The sequence below is a fragment of the Pholcus phalangioides genome, unplaced genomic scaffold, assembly GCF_987345545.1.
Source record: "Pholcus phalangioides strain wild (caught in Gottingen) unplaced genomic scaffold, Ppha-v1.0 ptg000042l_1, whole genome shotgun sequence".
NCBI lineage: Eukaryota > Metazoa > Arthropoda > Arachnida > Araneae > Pholcidae > Pholcus > Pholcus phalangioides.
In genome coordinates this window covers 21,299,307-21,323,188 of record NW_028301628.1, presented here as the reverse complement: position 1 = coordinate 21,323,188, position 23,882 = coordinate 21,299,307, and the positions used below count along the sequence as shown (strand labels likewise).

General features: G+C 37.9%; 1 protein-coding gene across 2 annotated transcripts in view; it reads left to right on the top strand.

Moving 5' to 3' along the window:
* Positions 1-6,835: 6,835 nt before the first annotated feature.
* The window catches only part of LOC149064644 (protein Wnt-16-like), an 89,266-nt gene continuing 72,219 nt past the window's right edge, over positions 6,836-23,882 (top strand). The window contains exon 1 of one of the 2 annotated variants that reach the window (XM_089255007.1): positions 6,836-7,252. In XM_089255007.1, coding sequence (XP_089111133.1) covers positions 7,182-7,252 — 71 coding nt within the window. In that variant the 5' untranslated portion in view covers positions 6,836-7,181. Of the gene's footprint in view, positions 7,253-10,367; positions 10,387-23,882 lie in introns of those variants that run through there. The other variant, XM_089255008.1, reaches the window with a different exon arrangement.

The following is a 23,882-nucleotide window of genomic DNA, read 5'->3' as shown; positions in this document are numbered from 1 at the left end:
CCTGTGACCTCAAACCTAAATTTAAAAAAAAAACCACGAAGCACAGTTGAAGATCCCTTAAGTTGTCCGTGACACATTTACGGATCACTCAAGTGGCCCGCGGCACAGTTGCACATCACTCAAGTGACCCCACACCACATTTCTGCATTTCCACTTGAGTGGCCCACGGCACATTCCCAGAGCACTTAAGTGACTCGTGGTACAGTTCCACATCACTTAAGTTAAAATGAACGGTTATTCTACATGATGTCACCTGGTTTGCGTTATTCGGTATAGGAGCTGGATACTTTTTTTTTAGCCGAGGAAAGCTGAATTATGTCTCTGAAGGCAGTATAACAGCTGAATTTTTTCGAGCAATAGAAACGGTAGAAAAAACCGGTATAGAAATCTTTCAAGAATCGTATAAAAAAAGCTGCATAACTTCCTGTAGAATCACATAAAAAGCTGTAAAAGGAAGTGTAAATCTAATTAACACTTCTTCCAAGGTGGTTTGAAAACTGAAGGACTTGTTTTTGAGGGTCGTGTAAAACTGTATAACCTCCTCCTGTAGCAAAATATAAAAACTGAGTAACTCTATGTCTGTACGATTGTATATAAAAGCTGAATAACTTCCACTTCTGGTCTATATAAAAACTGAATTCGAGGGTCTTTTTAACACGGTACAACTTCCTGTAGAACCAAAAAAAAAAAGCTGAATAACTTCTTGGAGGGTCGTATTAAAACAATATAACTTCTCCGAGAGTCGTCCTAACCAGGGATGCGGGAGAGCAATTTTTTTGGTGGGTGCGAGATGAAAATGAAAATTACTACATATTGAAACTGATAATTCAGGAAAATTAAAATTCTGATAAAAATTGAATTTTTCAATTCCTAAAAAAAAATATATATATGAATCATACCAATATTTTGACGCTTCAACTTCTGCTCGTAGAAATGTGTCATCGGAATTTTGCATTGTAAAAGGTTCTTTTTCGATTATCGATCTTACTTATTTTCCATTTCGGTTGAGAAAAGATACCATTACTTGCCTAAACTATTTCGTGGTTTGTTTACATCGGTACCTTGTGTTATTAGCATGTACTTAGATTTGATAGTCGCCAACACACGACTCGGGAAAAACGTCAAGAAATTCAGTTAAGTGTCAAAGAAATATTAATTTGTAGTTGCGGCTGAAATCAATAAGTGAAGAACTATTCAATGAATCTGTTTTTCTCTCTCTCTCTTAAGGGGCCGTTCAAGTACTACGTAAGCAAATTTTTAGCTATTTTTGACCCCCTCCCCCCCTTGTCAGCAAAAGTCAGTAAAACGCTGACCCCCCCCCCCCGCCCCTTGTCAGCAAAATTTCGTCATCAGCTCTGCCCCTCTGAATCCAACTCATATGTTCATAAAGGGTGGTTGATGACGTAAGCATAATCCAAACCACCCTCCCCCCCTTGTCATCAAAAGTCAGCAAATCGGAAACCCCTTCCCCCCCCCCCATCGATGATGACGTAATACTTAAACGACCCCTAATCAACAAAATTTGCATTAAAAATTATTATTTTTTGGTTTCGTTTTTTAATTAATTTAAAAAAATGAATTGGAAATTAAATATTAGTTACAGTCGAAAAGACATTAAACAATAAGTAAAAGAATACATAGAAATTAATTGACGGATAACTAATGTTAGTAGAAAAAGAAAACCTCAATTTTCTAACGTATAATGCAAAGAAAGGGGAAAAGGTCTGGAACCGCTGGTATAAACGCTCAATAACTTCTTCGATGATGGTATTAGAAGCTAAATTATTTCCTCTACGAGTTCAAAATAGAAATATGAAACACTGATTATAAGAATCATTTGGAAACTGGGCTTGATTTGACGTTACTCTGATTCCAGTTCTGTTTAATATGGCTTCGAGGAGGAGGGACTGGATGTGAAAAATCTCGAATGGGAAAAAAGATTTTCCCCACCCCTCTACTCCGGGGCAAATCCCAAACTTATTCGTTCCCTACCCCTCCTGTTGTCACAAAACAGTTTCTCAGTGCCTCTTAAGCAAACTCATGATTACATTGATCTGTTTCAAACTCCCCTATTCCCAAGGGGCGATATCACCCACTTCGTGGAGAACAGTCTTGTAGCAAAAAAACTATCTTGATATTTCTACTATCTCATTTGCGAATGGTCCCCTTTGTAGCTGTGAAAAAAAAAAAAAATTAAAGAAAAAATTCCTATTGAGTTCTAAAGAGAGAGAGCAATAGAGGAGACTATTAGTGACCGAGGGTCATGATTCCGTCGGTGGGTGGGGGGGGGGGGGACAACTTAAGACGTAGGAAAGAAGACTAGTAAGAATTTCTTCTACTCCCCCCCCCCCACCTTTCTCTTCATCATTTTTTACCTTTGCAAGACCCTTCCCCCCCATATATTTAAGTTTTTTTTTGTTTGGTAAGGGGTCCCCGCCCGTTTCCAGCTGTTGTTATTGAAAATGATGGTTTTGGAATATTTTTCGAGGGTCGACGTAATTGCCTCTCTCTCTCTCATCAGCATCATCATCACTTTTATTCTTTGGTTTACCGTGATTGCCCCTTTCGAGGCGCGAAACCTGTAGCCTCTGAACCCCCTAATCAACACCCAAAGGAATGAAAAAGAAAACCTTTATATTGAAGTAGTTTTTTTTTTCTTTTCTTTTTGCAACGATGGAGGGAGCCATGGGCGGTTCCTTATTTCCATGAACGGCGCCATGTTCATGTGCGAGAGAAAGAGGGAGAGGAAAAAAATCAACACCTTTTTTTTTTTCCGCCATGATAATAATATCCCAGAGACTATACAGTAAATACTGGACGGATTGAAAAAAAAAAGAAATGGTTGAATATTATTATCTCTCAATGTCTGTTCCAATACGTGATATAGACATTTTTGTTTGGGTTGGAGACATGATGCGATATATATATTTTTTTAATCGTGGCATTCAAGTTTACTATCGCATATTTTTGGCTTTTTTTTCCATGTTGAGTATGTGATCAAAATAAGGACTTGAATGAATATTTTTGCTTTTCAGTTTACTTGTTCCCCAATAATCGTCGAGATAATGGCTGTGCATCCGCTTGGGTAACCGCGTGGTTAGCCGAACCGCTCGACGGGTTTGCTTCTTGTGGCCGTTCTACATAACATTCTGGTCTGGTCTGGACATAACAAGGCCGTTGCCAGTGAGGAGGTAGACCGGGGGAGGGGCATTAGGTAACCCCCTCCGAAAGAAATTTCTGGTATAGAAAGTCAATTTGAAATAACACTCTCCATCCATGCTACCGGCACTATTGAGACGTTAAATTGCTGATCTGACATTAAATTGCTGATACAGTCGATCCCGATTGTAACGTTCCCACTTTAACGTTTTCCCGTTCGTTTCAGGGTCTCACTTCCAAGTAATTCTCATTAAGATTTCCCGTTTAAAACGTTTTTCAAAAACATTATAAGAAGGATTATAAGGAATTATTAGGCCGTCTTGGCAGCATCATGAGGGGTCACGGCACGGATCCAGAACGGCCTCCAAGAGCCAAATAATATGTTAAAAATTGATCTGTCCTGACTATCTCGCGAACCAGCACAATAAGTCAGGGCCGTAACTATAATTTTTGCTACCCGGGGCAAACATGATTCATCCGTCCGGGAAAAACATTTTGCCTTCCCTCTACAACTTGAAAATTCGATAATTTTGTAATGGTGTTCTTTGTTTCCACCATTTTGGTTTCACTGCCACCCCCTAAATTTTTCCGCCCGGGGCAGTTGCTCACTTCACCCCTCTAGTTACGGCCCTGCAATGAGTCACCCCCTTCCTATCAGGGAGCAACTAGATGCTTGGTTAGCCTGAGCAAGCACGCATTTTGGCATCCCCTTGCAATGTTGAAGGCTGAAATCTACGCCCCCCCCCCTGGTCCGGCACCTGTTCCACCAGACCCCGCCTCCTCATCCCTCGCTCCCAGTTTACGGCTCTGCTCGCGATACATCGCTCTCGATCCGCGCCTACATGGATCCTCGGGCAAAGTGATGCTCTCTCTGATCTCCTACCTGGCTAGAAAGACCAATTCACAAACTTACTCTCGAAAGAAGGTAAATAATCAACAAGCCATGAAAGCCCCTGGTCAATGATCGCTAAGCAATTGGAGCAGCCGAGCGCGTGAACGCGCACGCATGCTCAAACTCGGAGATAAATTCTTATTTGTCCAAGAGGCCGTATAGATGAGTTCTGATTGAACCAAGAGCACCGCAGAAAAATTCTCATTAGTCCAAAAGAAACAATAATTAGGTCAAGGAAGCCGCAGTGAAATGACGAATAAGTCAGAAGAACTGTGAGTAAATGATCTCTAGGCTAAGGGGAGCATCCCCCTGTGAGGCAGTTGAGAGACCATCGACCGCTGATACGAAGGCTTTAAGGGAAGAGCAGCAGTTAAATAACAGCGTTACAAAATGTCTGGAATTAATTTGCTGATTTTGGCTATATTCGGTGGTGTTGGTTCCAAATATGAAAACAGTTTTTCTCTATCAGCTCTAGTTTTTGAGATTCGGCTAAATTATTAAATATTTCAACATTGAGTAGGAAAGTTTTTCTCCTCCGCTTTTTTTGCTCCTTCTTCTCTATAGTGTTATCAGCTGATTGAAGCCGTATTTATTGACATAACCTTGTATTTACATCTAACATAACTACTGTTTATACTAGTTGGAAGGGTGCTCATACATGACAGTTTGTTCGCGTTTTCTGTTTTATATTTTATTTCACTTTCTGTTCGGATCTTGTTGCTCGGTGTGTCGTCCGGTTTTCATAGAGCATGGTCGTGGACCGTGGGGGGGGGGGGCAGCTGCCCCGGGTAGCGAAATTTAGGTCGGGTGGCAAATTGTAGGTAGGAACAAAGAACACCGTTACAAAATTATTGAATTTTTAAGTGGTTAGAGGGCGACAAAATCATGTTTTTTCCCGAGCCACAAACGAACACAATAATCCTAGTTACGGCCCTGGGTCGTGGGACAATCCGGATCTAAATACAGTTTTAAGTGATTTTTTTAAATCTGTTCCAAGATTCTCATTTCGCAAATCGCCAACAACTCCATAACTTATAAAAGTTCTTTGTTTTGCGGACTGATGAAAAGAATGACATCCAGTCGAAGAAGTTGTAATAATTATCCTGATATATTTTGCTTACATACGTGGTGAGTACACCCTAAAAGAGAACAGAGAAGCCATTTCTGATTTTTTTTTTAAAAAGATCTTACCTTGGCTACTTTGGTGTTAAGCTTGGTGACTAAGACAAAGTTTGCAATCTTTAGGAGAGTGCGGGCCACTTCATTGATTTTGGAAACATGTCTCGAACCACTTAATTAAATGATCTGAAAATGTGCCGTGACAGCTTAATGATCTGGGCTGTATCGCGGGTCATTTGAGCAAGCTGAAAATGTACCACGGGTTACTTAAGTGATCTGAAACTGTGCCGCGATGATCTGTTAATGTGCCGCGGGCAAAAAAATCCTCTGAGAATTGTGCCGCGGGGTCACTCAACTGCTCTAGATGTGCTGCGGTGACATGTAAATGAACCGCTAGTCACTTAAGTGGCCTTTAAATGTCCCGCGGGTCTCGGAAGTGCTCTGGAACTGTGCCCGGTGATTTGTTAATATGCCGCGGGTCACATAAATGATCTAGGAATGTGCCGCAGGTCCCTTAAGTGATCTGGAAGTGCACTGCGGGTCATTTAAATGATCTGGAAATGTGTCGCTTTTTATTTTTACAAAATTAGGTCCAAGATCGCCGGCACATCGATTGACTCCGAGGGCCACATTCGGACCGCGACCCATGGGTGGAGTATGTATGCTCTATGGCTGACATCCACGTATATTGTGGAATTGTAGAGGGCAGGGTGGACAAATCCCAGGTGCCAGGTCGCCATGCCGACTAGAAAAATCGTAATTGGTGCCTAATATTTTTATGATAACTTAATTGAAGTTCGAAGGACAGCACAAAATCATAGGAAATTATGCAAGCATGCCTGCTAGCATGTGAAAGGGCAGGGCCGTCTTAAGAGTATCATATTCCCCCGGGCCAAGTGGTTTTTCGGAGGCCCTACATGGTTAATCCTAGAAAATTTCAACCGGATCTCAGTTTTGTAAGGATCCCTCTTCTCTTGAGGGCCCCGGGCCGTGCCCGGGTGGGCCCATGCGTTAAGACGGCACTGTAAAAGTGTCGCCCTAAGTTCTGGACAAGTAGAAAAATACACTATTTTCGACCTATTTTTTCGGGGAAAAAAATTGCTTGACACCTAAATTTTTTTTTCGATTTGTCAAGTCCTGGTAGAGGGCCACAAAATGTTTACCCGCGCACCACACAGGCAGTCAAATGCTTAAAAAACTGTCCTCTCGATCTTTTCTTCATCAACCATCTGATTTTCAGGAAAAATATCGCCGGAAATTGAACGGAAAAAAAAAAAAATTTAGTCAATTACCCACGCCAATCACAAAATACACACCATCGAAATTGTCGGAAGTCCTTATACTCATCGGAATACAGTAGCCGAAGTAAGTATCACTAATCAAATTAGAAGAGGGATAATTAGTAATTATGGGAATTTGGAATGGATTGGGTTTTCTGGGAATTATACAAGTAGTAGGAAATCTTCAATTGAATCATTTCTAAGAACTCTGAGGAAAAATTCTCAGAGAGAAGAGTCAGGAGGTGAAATTTTCCCGCTAAAAATACCGGATTAAATAGAGAAGAAATTCTCAAAGATATATTTTTTCTTTCAGTTTGGCGACGTAAGCGAGATTCATTTGGCGATTTATTCGCCAAAAAGCGATTCAAAGTATCCGAGAATATTCAGTAGCATTCGAGACAAACTACGAGAAGGAGCTTAAATCTTATAAATAATTATTTCGTTATTTTCGGTCGCGCGGCGAGATGTCCGCTCATTCTTTTCTTTGATGTTGTGCGTGCGTGTGTTTTTTGTGTATTATTCGGCGTGTATTTTAAATGTGTGTTGTTTGTGAAATTTATTTAATTTTTTAAATTTTTCGCGGGGAAAAATTTTACTGAAGAAATCGGGACTTTTATTTATAAAAAGGGAAATATTTTTTTTCCTTCCCTTTCTTGGGGGGATAAGAGAGGGGAAAAAAAGTTTTTTTCCTGTTTGACAGTGTTGAGAAGTGATATTATTGTGCATATATAATGATTATGAGGACTACAGTTTGTGTAGTTCTTTGGAGTTCTTTGTTACCTATAGCTTGGACAAACTGGTTGTAAGTATTAATTATAATTTATTAATTTTCTTTTTTTTTTGTATACCTGTTCTTGAGCTTGTTTTGACGTTTTTACAGACTCTGAAGGGTCTGCAGAACATGTTCGATCATGCCTATTTATTTTTCCTTTTTACTTCAAAAACAAAGTTCTGTAGCGAATACCTTTTAAGCGGGGAATTATGAAAATTAGGGATTATAATCGAGCGTGATTATAATACTTCTCCCCCACCTCCTTGAATTTTCGGTGGACTCCCACCCCCGTGCCCCCTCATAAAATTCTGAATTTGAAATCGCAATTGAGAGTGGTTATTACAATGGTTTTCTAACTTCTCAGGAGATTTTTGGTGGACCCTCTACAAAAATGTTCTGGTCAATTTACAGCAGAACCTGAGAAATCACAAAAATAAATCTAGGCACTAGAAATTTTTTTTGGCTGCCAGACATTTTTTTTCCCGAGGAAAATAGATTGAAAATAACTTTTCTTTCGAATTTCCCTGGACACGGTGACCCTAATTCTATGTTGGTGGATTTGCATTCCAAAACTTTTATGGAATCGTCAGACTGGAATTTAGCAAGTACACATGAAAAAAATTTAGGCACCCAAACCAATTTTTAGTCGACCCGGTGCCTGGGTTCTGTCATGCTCTGATTAATAAGTGTAAAAATTAAGAAAAATAATAATTGAAATAATAATATCCATGGGCTAGAGCCATGGATAGCCTCCTTGTCGGGAAGGGTGGGAGGCATGGAGACTATACTCTACGTAATATAGACATACAGGACTTATTCCTCACTTATGTAATGTTTATTGTCCAGGAAAAACTTTCTGGCCGGTTCTCATAAGTTAAAGCCAAATACCTGATTCCTCTTGAATTTTCCCATCAAAACTCCAGACCTGTTGAATCATGAACGGCCTTGAGCCCAATTTATACATTGTAGATGTTTTATATGCATTAATAAAAAATTTTAAATAATTTTGGCCGGGACCTCTTTAGGCTAACCGTCAAGGTACCTCTGCTGATCTAATAGAAACTTCAAATAATTATATGGACAAAATTTACGTGTTTGGAACCACACAAAACGTCCTCAAGTGCACGGAGGGCTGGACAAGGAGACGGGAAACGGGTTGAAAATACAGTCCATCGAATACGAGAATATGCGAAAAGGGCTTGAAATTTTAATAATTTATGGATATGTCATTATCAACAAGTCTCGGTAAATACACATATATGTACAAATATTTTAAAGGGGCCGCAATTTTTTTTCCCGCAAAAAACGCCAATCTTTATTGCATAAATATTAGAGGAAATAAGTATCATATCTGTAATCCAGTGTTTTCCAAAGTGTGCGTCGCAGCTTCTATGATCGTTGCCAACCTTTGTCGGGGTGATGAGCTTAAAATATTGATGTGCATTGGCGTACACAAAGGGGGGGGGGGTTCTAACCCCCCCCCCCTTTGTGTACGCAGGGATGTACACAGAATTTTTTCGAGGGGGTTTTCAGATTTTTTCCTTCTGAAGGATGGGGGGTTACTTTTTTCCCTGCAAAATAACACTATAATCTTGGCTCGGGGGGGGGGGGGTTGAACCCCCCCCCTTCCATCCTTCAGAAGGAAAAAATCTGAAAACCCCCTCGAAAAAATTCTGTGTACGCCTATGTTGATGTGTGTACTTATTTTATGAATGCGCGCGGGCGCACGCACAATATTCACTAAACTAGTCTGGAGAGTCGCAGAAGAATCATGAAGAAGCAAGAGAGCCGCGAGCGACAAGTTTGAGAACCACTGTCGTAATCTTAACGACTCAAGTTGCCGTAAGGTAGGTATACTTTTGATACACTGGGGTACAGCCTCCGACTTTGTGGTTCTCACACTTTTGCGACACGCGACCCCCCTACCTGTCATCATTTATTCGTGATTTCGTGGCTCTCCAGAATAGTCCAGATAGGAACCACCTCAAAGCACTGAATATGTTCACTTCAATATATTAACAAGTCATTGTGATGCCCCTGACAGTGGTTGGTAACGCCCCTAGGTCGTGCCTAGGAGTCGTGATGCACACTCAGAAACATTGTATTAAAGAGATATCGATACTTATTTGTGGTCCGTGGAACATTCTAACCATCAAGGCTTTAAACTAGAACTTTGGAAGCCTCAACAAAACGGTACTTTTTTTAATTAGCATTTATGGTCAAACACCGAGCGAGTCTAAGGCTCTTCTTGGCTCTTTTTCCTTTCATTCTAATTTCTGCTCCGAAAACATTCCGTTGGTCAAACAACCGACTCAACACGTCCTGCGCCACGGGGCTGACATGGCTCCAGCCCGGACTATTCTTATCTTTTTTTTTTGTCTTTCACACTATAAATTGCCTGTAGTCGGAGGGCAGCCAAAGTTCCTATCTTAGAGAGCCTTCCTGCAGTATGTGGGGGTCCATGCCCCGAGCGTAGTGGCATTTTTGGTCACACTCTTACTTTTCTGGAAAAGCCGGCCTATAATTTCAAATACTTAAAAATAAAACCATCGCACCAACTTTCAGTATCCTGGAGGTCCTCGGACCGTACCTGGACTCTGCTGTAGAGTAATTAAGAGCCGGTAAAAAATATTCTCCCTCTGTGCATTTTCCTATTCTCGTAAAAGAATAAACATCGTATTGAAGCGAATTCACCAAAAAATCTAATAAAAACGTCCATATTATGAACGAACTTTTTACGCTATCTATGAACATATACTATCGATATAACACTCGAAGCTTCTTTTTTCTCCTTCGTTTTGCTCAACACTTGAATGAAACAATCGGAGATGGTGTTCTGTCACCTTTCCCTGCTGAAACACTAAGAAAATCACTGAACCCACGAAGTCCCAATTGTCTTTGAGTAAGATAAGTGCTTACAGAGAGGAAAGAAAGTAGATTACGGGACGGGACGTAGAGATATCGTGTCTCTGAGATTGGGCACTTACGACAATAACAACCAAAAGAAAAAAAAAATGAATATTCAGTGATTATTTTTAAAAAAATAATTTCTTTTAGCATGGGAAAAAAACACTTATTCTTTTTCGTGTTTATACGCAAACGCACGCTTCTTTCAACCTATGGCAATGGAAATTTACCTTTTCGTAGCCATTCGACACATTAAGGTGAGTTTTAAACTTGGCAGTATATTGACGAATATGCACTGTGCTCGTACAAAATATTTGTAGTCGTATCCAAGCCCATATTTAGAGATGCTGCTGCGCAGGGCTTGACGAATCCCAGGTGCCAGGTCACCACGGTGACAAAACAATTGGTAGTGCCCTTTAAAATTTTCTTTGTGTAGTTACTAAATTGGAGTGATAATAGCACAAAATGTTAGGAATTATTTCAGCATATCTGGCAACACAAAAGAGAGTCACTATGTCCTGGAAAAGTCAAAGGAAACATAATTTTAGACCTGTTTTTCTCTGGTAAAACGTTTTTTGAACTCATAAAAATTGGTCTGACTCTTAGATTTTTCAGCGGTATATCAAGCCTCGTATTAGAGGCCGTAAAATAATTCATTGGCTACGTATGTATAACTTCAACTGTTTAACAAATCCCCAGCTTTACCTTTAAAAATGCTTGTCATATAAACATATGCGACTTTTTCGTATTATACTGGATATTTCAGATCGGCCGGCGACAACAATTTTTTTTTTTCCCTTGGGCCGTGATATGTATAAGCCGGGGCACTGGATGGAGATTCCTGTAAACAAGGTTGAAGTTCTTTTTATGATTGCACGTGATTCATCACCAATGAATTACAGCCAAAAAAGCCGCATTGGGTCGACTGTGAAGCGGGATTGAAAAAATACGTATTGATAATGTATGTATTTCATTTTATCATTATAGCTATTCGACATATCGTCTCCCTCATGCCAGAAACATGAATGTGCTAATTTTAAAAACTTGGGAAATTACTTCACTGGTGAAAACAAAACTTAGATAGCAACATAAGTGATCCAACCAGCTGATAATTCAAAAAAGTCGAAACGGCACCTTAATTTTATCTTGACCATATGTTGATGGTTGGTGGCAGGTGCGAAGGATGCGGCTGTGAGATGGGTTTGAGCCGTGCCTTGAACAAAGCTTCCTCAAAACAGCAGTAGAGATTTTTTGCTTTTTATTGCACGTGTGATATCCTTACCTATAGGAATAAACCAGATTCGGGCAGATAGGGGCTACAAAATATTAAGGTTTCCGCGTAAGACGCGATTAAATATCATTGACTACGTTATTTCATTTCGATTTTGACTGGTTAATAAAATTTCTATCTTAAAACACTATCCATTTAAAAGAAATGCAACTTCAAAAATATGAGTCCGCATCGAGGGCCGCAAAATTCTCACCGGTTCATGAAATGCCCAAGCCCGGGTCTAGCCATGCTCTTTTTCAGAAGTATCGAGTTCAAACTTTTTACGTGTGCGTGTGTATATTCCTTCAGCAGGTGTTGTCATTTAGACACAACACGTCAAAAATAAAAAGGAAGAAAAGAACCATCATTCTGTTTGGGGCTCCGCCTCGGAACCCCCCGCTGGTCACGTGTTGGAACGAAAGGGTTTTTCTGCAAGGAAACAGACAAACAAAACAAAATGTGGCTGGAATGACAGTTTGCTGAAGAAGTGATAACAAACTACACCGTACAAATAGGAGTGTGTGTCTTTTTTTTTTTCGTTTCGGACAATGGTAAAGCCACGTGGGTGTTTATGCGCGTGTGTCTATCTGTCTGTCTGTCCGGAACCGTGCACTAATCTCATTTGTGACCGTCTCCACACTGAATTCAAGCTAAACATAATAATATCAGTCCACTGATAACATCGTGTCGACGAATTATTTTGACGTCAAAAGTTTTGGGTATTTTAATGTTGATATTTTTATATTATATGATATTAGATGCATTCCAATTTTTTGTGCCAGAGGTTGTCGGTTCGCAAAAATGCTAAGGAGATTCGCAGGCACGTATTTGGAAAGAAAGCAGGTATTAGTAAATTGTATAAATCTGATGTATTTGCACAAGTACACTCCTGTCCCTTCTCAGAAGCGATTATGGCAGCATTTCTCAATGTTTTTACCCTCGCGGATCCCTTGAAATATTCCTGGGGGCAGCGGAACTCTTTATAGTTATGTGACTTTTCCACGGAGCTCTTGATGATCATGATAAGAGCCATGAAGTTCTCGAAATGCAGTAATTGACTATTTTCGAACTTTTTTTTTTTTTGAAAAAACGCCTTTTTTGACTATTCCTGTCATAATTGCCTATTTTAACATTGTTTTAAGTTTGTTCGTGAGTTTTAGAGTCCATATATTCTGTAGAACCATATATATTTGAGCATGTCCACATTCGAGCATGAAGAACTTAAAAAAAAACTTGATCTTTTGAAATCTTTAGCTCTTATTATTAATTATTATCAGAAAGCCCCCCCCCCCGCCACTCACTTCCAGCCCTATTTAAATGCGAATAGGTGCAAGTGTGAGGGAGATGAAAAACTTGTTGTTGCTTCCTGCATTAACTTCGCTTTCGACAGGTGCAGCCACACTGGGCCCTGCCCTTCAAGTATAAATGAAAAAAAGTATTTTTTTTAAATAGTAAAACGGGTCACTCTGTTTCAATTATGAAAATGATATTGAGTTTTCCAAATAATGCAACCAATTCCAAAGAAAGGAGAATTATTCGTAACTCGAAGGAGTCCGTCCCACAATCATTTTCCTCTAGGGATTCCGCGTCTGGTAATTAGGCCTTGAATCGGCCTAATTCCGTGGGAGAACTAAAAAAGTAAGAGCAAATACGAATAATTTAGGTCCAAAGAAAAATAAGAATATTTTCATTTGATAAGAATACGTACGAACTAGCCCGGTAGCCTGAGGATAAACCTTGTGCTTTTTTAATTTTCTACCACACGCTATATACGATATATTTACCATAAAATACAGAGTAGGCTTATACTGTAAATGAAGAGATGTTCCCCTTCCCCCGAAAGTTTTTTTTTTTTTTTTTTGGTGTTTTTCGGATAATTCGAGTTTTCAGTAGTCCGACGTTTTGGTCCCGTTCACCTCAGAATTATCGAGCCCCCCACCGCAGGGATCATCAACTTTTCAGACGTTGGGGCCCAATTAATATTTTTTTATGAAGTAGTGGTATTAAACAGGGTTCCCCTAATTATATTGAACACTTTTATTCACTATGAAATTATTTATCATTAAATTTGAATTTTTATATATTTTTAAATACAGTGAAACCTCACTAAACGATACTCGATACAACGGTGAATCCCTCTACAACGATATTTTTCTTGGTCCGCCGAGTATCGTTATATCGAGGTTCCACTAATTTCTTTCACCGATTCTGATTTTTTTTTTCATCAATTATTTCTTTTGTTAATTCTGAAATTTGTCCATATAATTCTGTAATTATTTTTTCATTAATTCCGAAATTTGTGACAATAATTCTGAAATAATTCTTTCATTAATTTTTAATTTACATTAATTCTTATGGAATTAATTCTTTCCCATATTCTTTAATTTTTTCATGAATTATTTTATTTGCAACAATTCTGAAAAAAAATTACTATCTGAAATTATTTCAATTAGTAGTTTTGCAACTATTTCTTTCAGTAATTCTGTAGGTATTTTTTCCATGAATTATCTATTTCCATCGATTTGGAAATTATTATTCTTTCAATAATGCTAAAATTATTTCTTTGATTAAGATGTTTCAGCGTTTCTGTAAATTCTGTTACTGATCATAACTGGTGACTTTCGAATACCGAATTTTGCCTTTCGAAATGTATGAAATCATAGGTCTCAAGAAGTTTTTGGCTCTATTCGTTACGCGACGGCCCATAAGATATCTCAAGGTTATAAATACAGTTGTGCAGATTTCAATTCGAGAGAGAGAGAGAGAGATTTAACTTATTTTTTTTTGTAATGTAATCGTTTATCTATCTTAAATAGCTGTTTTCTCAAAATGGTCAGCGGACTACGGCCAAAAACTGAGAGGACCATTTGACCCTCCCCCCCCCCCATCTGCTCTACTGTATTTAGGACCATTTTTCTTTAGGGGGGGGGGACGTGTGTTTCATTCATTACTATAACCAAAGTATTTGCATTGGCATTCATTAATATTTCTCGCGAGCTTCTCCTTGCGATTTCTCAGAAAACCACGCCAGTTGCGAGAAAAGCCGGACCTTGGTACCACCCTTGATATACCAAGCAGGTCCTCGAGTATTATGCTTATCGAAAAACACACTTTATATCCAATGATAAATGGCTTTCTTGGTTTTTAACGGCCTCAAAATGACATCTCAGAGATTCCCATTTTTATATATTTGTGGCATTTTATTTTTTCATGTGTTTTGACACTAGGATTAGAGTTTCGAATACCCAGAGGCAAAACAGTCGGGAAACATTTGCCAGAATTAGCGATGTTTTTCCGGGTAGGCCGAAGGGCTCTTAATCTAACATAGCCCCCCCCCCCACCACAAAACCAGTAAAGGGATCTTAATTTATTCACGTCACAAGACTTTTAAAATATGAAGTTACAGTCAACGGGCCTCAAGAAAAAACGTGGCTTCAAAGAAAATTCATAACGTACAGAAAAATGCATAAATATGTTGATCCTGAGCTAGAGCTCTATCAGCTCTTTAATGGAGGCGGGAGGGGGGGGGGGAAGCTTTGTTATGCACATTAATGAGAGAATGGGCATAAGAAAATAATGCTGCCATCAATATTTCGATTAATTAGTTAATTAAAAATATCCGTCCCAACCCCGTAGCTGACGAAATTGGATTAATAGATTAATCGATAACCAGCGATAATTTTTACCGATAAAATCCCATTTTTGTGTGATGTAAAAAGAAAATAATAAAACGTAAGAAAATCCAATTAATTTGATCATGAATAAAAATTTATCGATATTTTAACTAATTAGCCTATACGCACCTGTTATCGATATGTGAATATCGTTAGCAAGTATCAATTTACTGTAACTACTTTTTTTGGAATAAACATTTATGTAGCTGAATTATTATTATTGGGTTTTTTTTCCCTTCCAATTTTCTTGTTACGGGTTTTACACAACTTATGGGCCCCACATCCTGCAGTAGGACCCTTGGACTGAAATTTTCGGTGTGGTCCCAAGCCACTTCTCACGGGCCCCCTATTTACAATACAAATACAACGCCACAACAGGCGAAATGCCCAACGAGGTGGCTGATAAAAATGTAATTTTCTGGAGGTGGTTGGGTTTGAACCCATGTACCCTGAACTCTTCACATCTCTAGCTCCGTATCTTACCAACCCATCACTACAGCACTTTTAATCAAGTAGGCTTTCTTCCAATTTTCAGAAGGTACAGACTAAGGGGGTATAGGTGTACTCCATTGAGAAACTTAACCAATTCACTTTACAAAATACAGTCGAGTCCCGTTTTAACGAATACCGTTATAGCGAAAATCTCGTTTTAACGAACACGTTTTTAATTCCCCCCCAAATAAGTTTACATAGGAACAATGCTAGGTAACCTGGAATTCCTTTATAACGAAATTTCGTTTTAACAAAGTGATTTCTCCGGTTTCTTGGAGTTCGTTATAACGGGATTCGACTGTATCTGTGTACAGTAAGAGCAGAGAGATCGACGAGATATCAATGTCGCTTTAAGGGGTTAAATATACTACAGTCGAATCCCGTTATAACGAACGCCAAGAGACCGGAGGAATCACTTCGTTATATAGAAATTCCAGGTTACCTAGCATTGTTCCTATGTAAACTTATTTGGGGGATAAGAAAAGTGTTCGTTAAAACAAGATTTTCGCTATAATGGTATTCGTTAAAACGGGATTCGACTGCACTACTATTTACTTAACCGAACATGCACCTCTCCTCTACGGCAGCGGTTCTCAACCTTTTTTGACCCACGGAGCCCTTTCTATGGTGGAGCCCCCCGTAGGTCTATTTTTTCGATTTATCACGTCCTGCGTTAATACCTTGGTACCCAGTATTTATATAAAGACTCAAGCCTCCTACGCATTTCAAGGAAAAGCCACGCGTGATTTTCTACAAGGTACGCAAGCTTTCTACCATCTATAGGGGGGGGGGTGGTACGCGAGTTTCCTATGCATTTCCATGCAATGTTTTACAAAAATTATAAAACGGCATCGCTGGCCGATGTCATAGCCCTATAGATAGCTTCGTAATCCCTCTCTTAGCTCCCAGAAACTTCATTTGGAATTCCTTATGTTCATATTATTACCCCTTCTCTTAGCTGGTTAACCTTGGACATTGATTAGGTGCTGAAATCGTATATACTGTGTTTGAAAATTTAGAAAAGTTTAATTTTAATAAAATCTAATATGCAAGAAATAAATTGCGGGGCCTCCTACATCCCGCGTACCTCTTTTTGTATTGAAAAAACATTGATTTCTTTTTTCTATAGTATCACTGGAATTTTGAATGTTTTTTTGGTTTCTTTTAAGAGCTCGATTTAAGGCGGTTGTGACAAAGACATGCCAGCCTTTCGTCAGAGCAGGGCAAAAAGCCCCGAATGGGCAAAAAACTTTCGGGCAACAATGGTTTTCGGGCCTCAACAATCACTTTCGGAACGTTTACTTTGGTTACCGTGGTTCCCTAGCAATGCGTTACAGACGTGTATATGACTTTACAATGGTTTGTCACTTCTTTAACGTTGTACGTATATGTATAATAGTTTATGCCTTTATAATGGTTTGCAACTTTTTTCAATCCTCCCAGTAATGAGAGCTTTTTGAATCACATCATCAGCATCACTTTGAGGGCAAAGCAAAGGATGATCCCCATAGAAATCAGTGTTAGAATGGGCGATTTTACTGTCCCTCAAAGAAAGAGGGAGATATCACGTGATCCAAAAAGCCTCATTGAAGAAAACCCAGGAAACGCCGGGTATTATAGCTAGTGTTTAATAAAACAAAAAAGATTTTAAATTGATATGTAATATTTCAGGTTTGGTGGAGGCCGAGGCTCATAATGATGTTAAGATGGGCCTATGTGTCCACCTACTTCATAGTGGAAAGGGAATGAATGGGAGCCGACCTCCCCGTTAAAGTCTCACCATAGAGTGGAACAGAACAGACCCACAACGGCACACATATTCATTTGCACTTCACTCATAGTTTGAAAACAGATGGCAGAACTAAAATTCAAGCACAACACTAGTTGCATTCTCTACTCAGATTATTAGGTATACATGCACACTTTCGGTACTACTCATTCTGTAGTAACATTACTGATGCCGATAGACCAGAGCCGTGAATGGAAAATTTCCGGATTTGAAGGCTAGAAAATAGAAGGGGAAAATGTTATGTGCAGGGCTGGAACTAAAGGGTGGTAGGAGAGGGCAACTGCTACGGGCGGCAATTTTAGGAGGGAAAAAAAGAACACCGTTATAAAATTATCGAATTTTTAAGTTGTGGGGGCGGCAAAAATTCTAGTTCCGGCCCCGGCTGTGTGTGTGACATTACTAGATTTGAAGGTAATTTCCATAGTTTCATGATAACAAAATCGTTGCCATTTTCCGGAAGAAAATTTCAATGAAATTTTGAAAAATTGCCAAATCTGACTGACGTTTACTAGAAAATAACACAACAGGTTTTTTTTTATGTCAAGTGCTTGCTATTATGAAATATGTATTCCAAAATAAAAAGATAACTCATCGACTTTTCTGATCTTTTTTTTTATTATTAATAGTGTTATTATTATTATTATTATCTGTCTTTCGTAAGAAAACGTGGGTTTTGTTCCTGTAAGGATAGAAAATAAAAGAACATAAAAAAAGAAAGAAAGGAAAAGACATTTTCTTTTTCGTCAGCACGTCTTGAAAATGCAGGACCTTTATTCATTCATGTGTCTCCGTGTTCTGAGATTAGATTATAGCATTTAACCTGATAAAGCACGTGGGTCAAGAAGTTGCATGTTTTGACATCATCATCACCATCTTCTTCTACTTTTTTTTTGTCTCCATTCATTTCACAGTGTGTGATGATTTCCTTCTATTATTCCAGGAAGGAGCACGAAATCATTTTTTACGCCTGTAATGGATCTTGATTTATGTCTTAGTGTAATATTGAGTCTACAACAGGGTTTCTCAACCTATGGTCCGCGGACCAGAGGTGTTCCACATGCAGACTTGATAAAAATTATTCACAACTGATATTAGTAATATCCATATGAGTTCAAGTAAAATCATACTTTCATACTTAGGTAAGAACACCATAAGAATCGAAAATTAAGCATATAAATAATAAGCATTCGAAAAGAATGCAGGAAATTGCGATACTAAATACGGGATGTCGCTATACTTTGCAACAACAAAAACATGCAATTCATTGCTTTAAATGCAATTTGCTAATTAGTGCTAAAATTGCTGAAGGTATGGAAGTAAAGGATTGTTACATCGCAGAAAACAAAAATGTATTGCACGAAAAAATATTCAAATACTTTGATGATCATATTTCATTGCGAAAAATGAAATTCGGTCAAATGGGATCTTGAATAGTAATCAGTAAAACACGGGACATCGCCAATTGTCATCAAAAACATTATCATAAGTAGGCACAAGCACCAATCGTAATTAAAATAAAACGGATAAAACGTTAACCTCTGACAAATATGTGAGACGAGTATCTATAATGTTTGCCATAATTATCACAAAAATAATTTATATTATGAAAACACTGTGTATTCACGACTTTAGTAAATATTACAATTGCAAATACTGTAAATATCATTGAAAAAACAGGAAATATATATATATATATATATATACAAATTCGGAACAACGAAAATTACAGGAATGTCCCATAATACGGGACACAAGTGGTCCGTCAATTTGTTTCAAACATTTTACTGGTCCTTCAATAACTTATAGTCTTAATACTACTAGTAGAGATACTGCAATTTCGCAAAAAAGAATTTCCAATTCGGAAATTTCATATTTACAGTCGATCCCGCTTATAGCGTTCTCATTTAGAACGTTTTTCTGCTTAGTACGACTTAGAGTAAAACTTGGTTATAACAAACTTGGTTGTAACGACATCTCGGCTATAACGTTAATAATTGCCTGTCCAGACTAATTCCATAGAGAATAATGGTAATGAGCATTGCTTATAACGTCGATAAAACGCAACGACCTTGAATATAACGACATTTTTCGAATCGTTTAATGGCATTACATTAAAATGAAAAAAAAAAAAGCAGCTGTTTTTTCTTAACTTTTCTCCGGTTTTTGAATCCAGATATCTCAGCGAATTGCACTTAGAAAAGTGGATTTTTTTTGGCCTCAGGAGACACAGGGCAACAACTTTCTAATTGGGTTTTTACCACAAGGAGACTTCATAAAAAGTCGATGTTCTTATTTTTTTATGTGTACGATCCTCAAAAAAAAAAAAAAAAGAGTCATTCAAAGAAACCGCATATCATTTGGCATAGGCATTCACGGGATTTTCTCGGGGAGAGGGTGGGGAGGTTGAATTATAATTTTTGTTTCTGTTTTGTTTATTCTGAAAGGGAAGTTACGTTTTTTCCTGCCAAATAACGCCATAATCTTGGCTCAAGAGGGGGGTTTCAAATGAAAACTTTTATGTAACTGGAACTGCACTTCTAAAGTCAACGGTTATACTCCTACGGATACACAATTTGATTCACCCTGTATGTAAATGCATATGGTTTTTCCCTCCCCGAATTTTCTGGAGCTTATTGAAACCCCTTCCAACGTTGGAATAAAATTTATGAGAGAAATCGGAAATATATATATATATATATATATATATATATATTTTGTGTCATCGTTAAACTTATTCAACAATTATAAAATACGTACCGTAATTTCCCGGTGTAAAGCCGTGACCTACATCCAGCAACTTTGAGGGATTCTAATGAATTTTATGATCAACTACAGTATTCCAGGATATTTTTAATGTTCAGTCAGTTATTTCAAATTGTCGAAGAAAATACAGTATAGCTGTATTTCTCAAAAGTGTGCGTCGCAGTTCCTAGGGCCGTCACCAACCTTTCTCAGGGAAGCCGCAAATGAAACATGAATTGGGCGAGGAAGTTGCGAGCGACAAAATTTGAGAGAAACTGCAGCACGTAGGATAAGTTAAACGTGTAAAACTGAGTTCACAACCAAAATTTTCGTTTTTTACTTTTTTTGAATGAAAATTGCGTGCGGCTTATACGAAGACGTGGGGCGGAAAAAGCTGCTGCGTTTCTACGAAAACAAATTTCTTTTTCTCCGGTCATTTTTCTGAATGCTGCTTATCTAACGGAAATTACTGTGAAGTAAGTCACTCGGCTTAAGTGATTTTCTGTAAAAAAATGCCTAGGTGACTTTAAGTATTCATGAGTGAGGCGGGTTGTTGTTGAGCTGAACAAACGATTGTATAATACAAGATATACAGTTGACTGGATGTTGTGAAGATATTTATTATTTTAGATGTTAATTTTTTAAGGAAGGAAAAAACTCATCTCTGCCTCTACCGGGAGTCGAACCCGGGTCCCTCGATTGCCGGACGAGTGCTCTGACCACTAAGCTACAGAGGAGATAGAGATTTTCCTTCGCTAGAGCGTACATATGCCGAACGGAACCGTGCAATGGACGGTGAAACCGATCAGCTAATAGCTCATGGACGACGAGCCACCAGATGGCTATATATATGACATGAATGTCGCTCTCCACTTGATAAGAGAGAGAAGAATTTCCTTCCAGTGTTTCCCGAATTGTGTGTGACATGGATTCTACAAAGGGGCAGTAGAAATTACACATACTCAACATGAGATCCTATGGGCAGGAGTACCAAGGCTGACAATTGGGAAATGTTTTTTTCCGATGGGACGATGAGGAGGATAATTTTGAAAAGCTCTACCAATATAAGCTGATTTCTGAGAATACAAAAGTACATACAGTACAATTTTCGTATCAAAAGGGAAAAGGCCCCTGAAAATTTCGAAAATTCTCGAAATTACAACATGAAAGGAAGAATTTTCATAATAATAATAATAATAATAATTTGATAGTTTTAATAATAAATTTTAAATAACAGGTAAGAATAACTGCAGTTCGATTAAAAGTTTTTCCCCAAAAGACTGGATTTTTTCCTTTTTTTCTGAATTAATTAATATTTAACTTATTCGTATCCAAAATTGTACCCCCTGACTTTGGGTTCATTCTTCTGAAACTTCGAGGTACTTCCATTTAGAGCAGTGGTTCTTAGCCAGGGGTTCACAGACCCTTTGGGGGAGGGGGTCCTTGGTGTGATTTTAGGGGGACCGTGGGACCGTGAGCTTGGATGAGAAAACAAACAATTGTTTTTATCTTTGTATGCGTAGAATGTTATTCTGTAAAGGGGATATGTGGCGTTTATCTTATAGGCAAAGGGGTACCTGGCCTCTTGGCGCAAAAGGGTCCACCCGTGGCCCCTTTGTAATATCCCAGGACCGCAGGTGGGAGTGGGGGGAGTGCATATGACCTCGGGTTAACCCACAGAATAATAATATATCTTTTGTCTATGGGTTAACCACTGCTTTAAATAATGTAGATTTTACCATGCAAAAATTCCTCAAACAACAATAAACATTCTCCCGTATAGGTTAGATTCAGGAGAAAAGTTCTAGTCAAATGTATTGTCAAAAAATGGTGAATAATAGATACTTACTTATCTGTTTCTTTTTGAGGAATTTTGAAACTTTCTCCTCTTCTAAATTCATCTTTTAAATGTTCTGAATTAGATGAGTGGCTGTTACATTGTATGCGGAAGAAAAAAAAAATGCAAAGAGGGGCATCGTGCTATATCATTGCAATCGAACCAGGGAGCAGCCCTCCCCCCCTTATCTAAAGCTCTTTTGAATTCAAAAAGAAGACCGAGAGGGAGTCGGCACTCTCTTATTACACTGCATGCTAAGCACAGCGGAAGTGGATACCCACCGTATCCGGTTTCACTTCAATTCAGAAAAGATGACGTCATCGCAAATTCAGGAATATCCCCCTTCACTTTTCTATAAAAAAAAACCGCTTAAGATGATAAGATCATTCCATTTTTTCAAAATTAAAAAGTTAGGATTTTTGTGCTTCCACGTGAAAAGAAAGAAAAACATTAAAAATATTATATATAGTAAATCATTTTTAAAATAATTCAAGTATTTTACACCAAACTGACAATAGTCTGAATTTTCATGATGAAATTTATTTTTCAAATTTCTGTTAGTATGATTTAACCTATTTTTAACTGACGTTGCTTTTGCTATTTTTTTTTTAAATTTGCAATTAATTTCAATACAGGTTGTTTTGTGAAAATAACATTTTTGGAAGTTAAAAAGGTCTAAGTATTTTTTTAAATTTATTAACAAGGAAATTTAAATTTTTTTACTTTTAAAAAATGAAATTTTTGGAAATTTTATGTTTTCGACCCGGAAATTTTTTCCATGACCTTGAACAGAATTTTAAAAATAATTTTTCTTAATCTTTTTTTTTTTCACATGACACATGCTGTTCCCAAAATTATAATTACCAGTTATTTTAATTAAACCAAGTTAATTGGTTTAATTAAAATAACTTGTTGGTTTTTTAGAAAATTCAGTCATTTTGGGTTAGTCACTGATTTCGAAACTATTATCGATCTTCATAACGTTACTATTATTATAATTGCTCCCAAATGGTACTGGAGGAGAAGGGGGGGTGGGGTCTGATGTTTTCCGAACACGAAAACAGTTTTGATCTTGAGTTCCGAAACTTCTATCGAACCCGATTCAAAACTAAAATCATTAATTAAATTAATGAACTTTTAATAAAAATTTTAATCAGATTGATCGAGTTGATTAACTCAACTAAAATCTTTAACTGTGATTAACATTTGATCGATTAACCGGCCCGATTAATCGGACCAGCTTTACTTAATTTCCAGCGTATAATCCGCTGATACGAATTTCACTACTTGGAGAGAAGAGATCAAGTCTGCACACAGTGATGCATAATTCACGTGAAAATTTTATTCATCGGTAATGACATCCTAAAGAACGAAATGAGTCTTTGGTCAAGTTTTGTGAAAAAAATGTCGGTTTTTTTTCTAATTACATAATTTTTTCTGCGCCATCTATGAATATTAAAAAATTGTTTTTTACAAATTAATATTTTTTTAAATGACGGTATTCATTTTGATTCCTATGTCTAAGAAAACGTGGAAGATCACAGACATTATAATTATTCATAATTATTTCATAATCCGTGGGTTTTATACTAAAGAAAACACGGTAGTCAGAAATAATAAAATGTGAACATCAGCTCTGCCCCCTCTGAATCCTAAATCATATTTTCATAAAGGGTGGTTGATGACGTAAGCATTATACAAACCCCCCCCTCTCTCCCCTTGTCATCAAATGTCAGCAAATCGGAACACCCCCCCCCCCCATCGATGATGACGTAATACTTGAACGGCCCCTATAAAACGTGATGCAATATTTATTATAATTTTGTTTCACGTTTTTCTTAAATTTTCAGAAGAAAAAAAACGAACTGCGATCGCCATAGTTTTTGATTCTAAATAAAAATAGAGTTTTAATGAAATTTATAAAAAAATCATTTTTTTTGTATTTTTTG